Consider the following 6,000-nt stretch of genomic DNA (forward strand, 5'->3'; position numbering starts at 1 on the left):
ATTATTTTTTTATTTCTTGATATGTTAATTATATGGCAATATTGTGTAGAATTTTTTTTCTTCTTTTTTCTTTTTTTATGTAAATTTAATAAAAAAGGAGCATTGTCATATTTATCAGTTTTCTTATAATTATATTAATATTTAAAGGCTTTTGAAGAAAAGAAATTTTTTTAGTATATATTAGTATATATTATAGAAATATTCTAATAGGATTTTAGTTAACAATATAGCAGTTTTCAAAATTGTTGTGTATTGTACTATTGATTATTATAATTGTAAATTAATTTTTTTTTTATACAATGTCGTATTTAAAGATTCGTAATTCCTATATATATATATATATATATATATAAAAAAAAAAAAAAAAAAAAAAAAAAAAAAAAAAAAAAAAAAAAAAAAAAATCTAAAAAATAAGAAAGAACGTATATATTATTGAATTTCCAATGAGTTTTACCATTTTATGTATTCCCACTTTAGAATTTTTTGAATTGTAATAACTGAATGTTTGAATGTTGATTATTGTTGTATCCAAAGTACATTTAATAATTCGAGTAATTTTAAGATTTTAATATGGTGTCCAAGTTATAATTAAAATGTCATAATTAGCAAATACGCTACGATAGAAATTACGTGAATGTAAAAGTGTAAAACATAAAAAGAAATGTGAAATGTCTGTAAAATTTTTTAGCTTTAATCAAGCTTCATTCAAAGTGTTCGTTTTAATTATTTACAAGCACATTAAATAGAGTCAGTTTAAAATCTAATGAGACAACAATTTATAACATATTTATAATCAATGATTTTTCTCTACTGTTTAAATAACGGATAAACTTTATCAGGATTTAATGAGAATTTATAATAATAATTCAAAGAAAATATGAAATTACAGGGTCGAGCTCTATTAATATATCGATTCAAATAAAATGAATGTATACGAAAGTAATATAGATGTATTTCCAGTAACTATTTTGTCCAGTCGTCAAGTCACATATTTTATCTGTTATAGACGGTCGACGAGAAAATAAAGAAATTGAAACTCAGTCTTCCTCAATAACAGTTTTATCGCTTTTGTTTAAAGTTAAGAGTTTGTACTTACGAATATGAAACAATGATGCGTATGTGTCTTATGTTTCGCAACTTTGATTTCCCGATCGCCGATTATACTTTCTTCAATTATTAAATCAGCATAATAGTATAATTTAAAAAATATCAAGTCACTATAAAGCTAGTAGTTTCAGGGAAATTTCGAGCGAGTTTATTTCTCATAAGTATAACATTATATTAAAGCAGAAATACTAAATATTTTATAAAAATGGTATATGTAAAGATTTTTTTTTTTTTTTTTTTTTTTTTTTTTTTTTTTTTTTTTTTTATTAATTTTATTGAAAAACAATTGTTATATTTTAAGGCGTTGCTAACGACAGATAAATATATAAATTGCATTATTACAGTAAGGATGGATTGTAATTTGGAAATTAAATTAACATTGAATCAGAATCGAAAAAGATATTTTTATTTAACAGTATTCACATAATATTACAAAAATGTACACATTATATTTTAATACAATGGCATGTTGTACATATGTAAGATTGTTTTATTCTAAGAGTGTATGATAGATTTGATAGGCAATTTAAGATAATTTTGTAAAACCTTAGAACTGTCGGGAAATTCAAAAAAAAAAAGTTAAAATAAAACTAAATAGTCCATCGAACCTTTAAAAATTAAAAATGTAAAAATGCTTCAACAATAAAATGTTAAATCTAGTATTTTTTCAGATATTTGAAATTTCAAATGTTAAAATTTGTGTAATAAAGTGTATATACGCTTAGATAAATAAAACATATTTATTTTGTAAAATAAGATGTGTTTTTGAAGATTGAATGTGAGAAAGAAGATATGACGATAAATAAAAATATATCAATAATAGCAATTCATTATATTGAAATTTGTTCATCTAATAATAAACTTTGTTTGCTTAAATAATATTTATCAGAAGTACATATTGGAATACATCACATAAGTATCAGTGAACAAGTACACAATTAAAATCAATAAGTATGAAAATGCAGATCAATGTATGTAGAGTATGGGGTTTCATTCGTGATGAGTGAGTAAAGTCGACGTACAATTATCATACAGGATTGAAAAATTATTCTATTTATATAAACATAAGCTATTTACAATTATAAAAATTTTGTTTAACTAATTGCTTAATATATTCGTCAAATCGATAGTTAAAATAAGATCTTATTCTTATGTTATATCGAAAAATTCATGATTAATTCATATGTATCTTAAAAGTTCAGTCATTAAGTCATAATTTTATTTTTGCTTGCACACGTGCTGCAGCGCATTAAGAGCGTAAAAATTCTTACGATCGATTAATTAAAATATATATTCTTTTTCTTTGGATTAGAAATATATAGACTTTTGTTTTTTACACTGTGACATCAGACACACAATTCAAATGGTTCCCCTCGAACCACACACGATTTATCCTCCACTTTCTTATTTTTACAATCCCCCGTTTTATATTCTCACTCTTGCCCCCACCCCACCCCACCGCCCCTTTTTGTTAATTTGCTCAATTTTCCCTTTTCCCTTTTCCATTGAATAGTTACTGCTTAACCTCCAATATTTTTATGCAAAGATTAATCTTGCAAAAAAAGATTGATACCCATGCATACATACATACATACGTGCATATGCAGACGTAAGCGCGCGCGCGCGCGCGCACACACGCACACGCACGCACGCACGCACACACACACACACATTTAAAATTATATGCTTAAACTTCATTAGATAATATATAACGTATTTTGTTCACATATATTTGTATTTAGTGAGAAATTAAATTAGTTGTTTTTCAAATAGTGCTAGGAAGTCAGCATCGTTTATTTTTTCTGAAGCCTCGCAATGACATTTCAGTACTTAGCACAAACATTTACAACAAAGATTTATCACTAAGGCGGCGTTCATTCATTATTGCTTATGAAAACAGTTACATTAGGTACATTTACAACAAACAAACGCCAGAAGGAAGAGTATTACTAGAATAGAATTTCTTTATGATACTTTACGAAACTTAAGTAACATGTAGAAATTTGGACTGGCTATTAAAGATTACCAGTTTCTTACTCTAATATCATCAAATAGGTCTTCTGAGACGTCTTCTGTGCACGATTTGAGTATTTAGTCAATACTCCAACAACTTTTTTTAAAACTATAAAATACTGAAGTATAAATGATAATTTAAAACCTTTTCAGTTTACATATTGCAAATGTTCGATAATAAATTCCAGTTTTCTGTATTATATAATTATTTAGTACAGGAGCACATACGCAATAAAAATATAGTCACTCGATGCTAATTTGTGCGTCTTAAAAAAAAATTCAAGCAGCATACCACAGCTTTATCGAAATTTACTAATATTATATCGTTTATAAAAATTTGTTTGTCTATGCATCGTTTATTGTTTAATATATAGAACGATGCTCAGGGAATTAGGTTCATTGCCTATTTAGGTAAGACCCAGCCCTACCTTGTAGATGAAAATATATTTATTGTACCACTCGTAGTGCGTTTTCTCACAAGACGTGCCGCAACTATAAATATCCATTAATAAATACAAAATCTGGTTAATTCTTTTGCAAAATAATAAATATTTAATTATTATTTATATTTGAGTGTCATTACCATTTGCGTCTTGAGGTGTTAGAGGCTTATCTATAACTTTTTGAAAAACGCTCATCCACTGAGCTCTGTCATCTTCATTTTGAGCGGAGAGAAGATAACTTCGGTCAGGTGTTTCAAGGGTAAATGAAAATCCTTGGTCTCGAGCACCCGGAGGAACACCCATTTTAACAGCATAACCCTCTGAAGTATTTCCCAAAAATATTTCTCCCTTGGGATGGGCATCCTGAAAAAATTATATTCATTATATTGCGCAACGTTTTTAAGAATTTTTAAACTATATTTAATAATAATTTTATTAACAAAAGCCATTTAGTTTATGATTATTGGCGTTTTCAAATTTTTAAAAACTTTTATAATATAAAGGCATCGATATGTCAAAGTGAAAGTCATAAACTTTAATAAGGATTTTATTTCTTATACATTTGCCGATTTAATGAATTTTATTTATTGATATTGATATTGATATGGCCTCGCTCTAATTATTAACCATTGCAATATTAATAAATTATAATACGCAAAGAAAAATACATTTAATAATTTGCCTTACGTTGAACTTACCATAGGATCATCATGATACATCAGTTTACGACCATCTAAAGTAAACCATCTTTTTTTATATGCATCCGAATGTCTGGGTCCTGTTTTCCATAAAAATCCTTCTCGAGGAAAGTCTTTAGTTAACTGACCGAGTAATTCAGATTCGGTAGCGCCAGGATAAGCTACTTGCAAACGGTTTAGTTTTGCGCATCTAATAGCCAAATACCAGTTTGTAATTACTTCAGAATCTTCATGATAGACATAAATATGTCGCGTTGTCCCATCTTTCATAAATGAAATTTGCAGACTATTTTGATTACCCGTTTTAGGGGGAGCAAATGATACGTTTAATTCCGATATCCGCAATACTGCTTTAGGTTCCTAGAAATATAATTTTACTCTATGACAAGTCGTCGAGTGAAATTACAGATTTTATGTAAATTAAACTCTATAGAAGTATTTACCTTATTTTCTTTAACATAATACTTTAAGGTATCGTCTGCCTCGCTTAATACAAACTTTCTTGGATGATATCTGGCGTCTTCTTTGCCCCGTTTCATTAAGAAACCCTCCATGAATCCCGACACATAGTGATTTTGTCTTTCAGGATGACAAAACTCCTCTCTTTCGTATTTCGCTCTTATCCATTGTTCTACCAATACCCTGAAAACATTGTGTCGTATAATAATTTTCTTCAACATTATGTAACGACAAGAATCTTATTTTTCATTTACTGGGGCGAATCATGATACGGTCTTCTATAACAAGGTGGAACTCTTTCTTCATAATGTAGTCTTGCCGCTGCATTTCCCACTTCGCGCACTCGATTTACTTGAGAATCTTCCCATTTGTCAAGTTTAAGATGCTTAACTTTTGATATATGTGCCCCCATCGAGCGATGTACACCAGCGCATCTTGTGCAAACGAATATTCCTATATTGTAAGATGCCCATTCCGGATCTAAATAATTACATAACATTTAAAGAAAAATGTAACATCAATGGATAAAGCACGTCGACATTTTGTCGTGTTTATAAAAAAATTTTACACAGTAGGAAGAATGAATCATCAAGGAAAATCCCATGATAAAGCCATGCAATGCTATTTACTTTGTACAATAAAAATATTGGTAATTTTGATTACATAAAGCCTCGTAGAAAGTGTAAGACAAAACATTTTTCAAAAATAAGAATTGGCCCCACTACGCCCATAACAAGGCAATTGTCAACAAATAACATTCTAAGAATAAGTGAGAATGCATCCAATGTATCCATCATAGGTTGACGGGCCATCAATAAATTAATTGGCATAACGATAATCGTGCGAATGAGAAACAAATATTACAGACGAACGACGAACATCCACTTACTTTTTGCTACACAATCGGCACACACGTTATTTCCAGGCTTTTTCAAAAGTTCTACCAGCAGCTTCTCGTTAGCATCCGCCATCTTGAAACACTCGACGTCAAGTTAAGTTGCCGTAACGTACGCACGCACGCACGCACGCACGCACGCACGCACGCACGCACATTACTGCGACGATTACACTACGAGGAGCCTCGGCTCACTCGGAGGTCTCATTTCATTCCTGACTATGCACAATGCACACTTAGCAGCATGTATGCCTCGTTATAAGTACGAGGGGAGAGTGAGATAACTCGCTGTACCGTCGGACAGTCGAATAATTATCGGAAGTCGAATCGGCCCGGTGAACGCGCGACTCCTTTTCGGCATCGGCCTTTCAATAATTTATCTACA

At 29.9% G+C, this 6,000-nt stretch overlaps 1 protein-coding gene across 1 annotated transcript; it reads right to left on the bottom strand.

Moving 5' to 3' along the window:
• Positions 1-2,864: 2,864 nt before the first annotated feature.
• Positions 2,865-5,724, bottom strand: LOC105367413 (arf-GAP with dual PH domain-containing protein 1). The gene is made up of 6 exons (XM_011506111.1): positions 5,610-5,724; positions 4,975-5,200; positions 4,705-4,903; positions 4,262-4,621; positions 3,704-3,926; positions 2,865-3,612 (listed from the first exon to the last, which is right to left on the bottom strand). Exons 1-6 carry the CDS (start codon positions 5,689-5,691, stop codon positions 3,545-3,547), a joined length of 1,158 nt encoding a protein of 385 aa, XP_011504413.1. The 5' UTR covers positions 5,692-5,724; the 3' UTR covers positions 2,865-3,544.
• Positions 5,725-6,000: the final 276 nt, after the last annotated feature.

Source organism: Ceratosolen solmsi, unplaced genomic scaffold (genome assembly GCF_000503995.2).
Source record: "Ceratosolen solmsi marchali unplaced genomic scaffold, CerSol_1.0 scaffold7, whole genome shotgun sequence".
In the NCBI taxonomy this organism is placed as follows: Eukaryota; Metazoa; Arthropoda; class Insecta; order Hymenoptera; family Agaonidae; genus Ceratosolen; species Ceratosolen solmsi.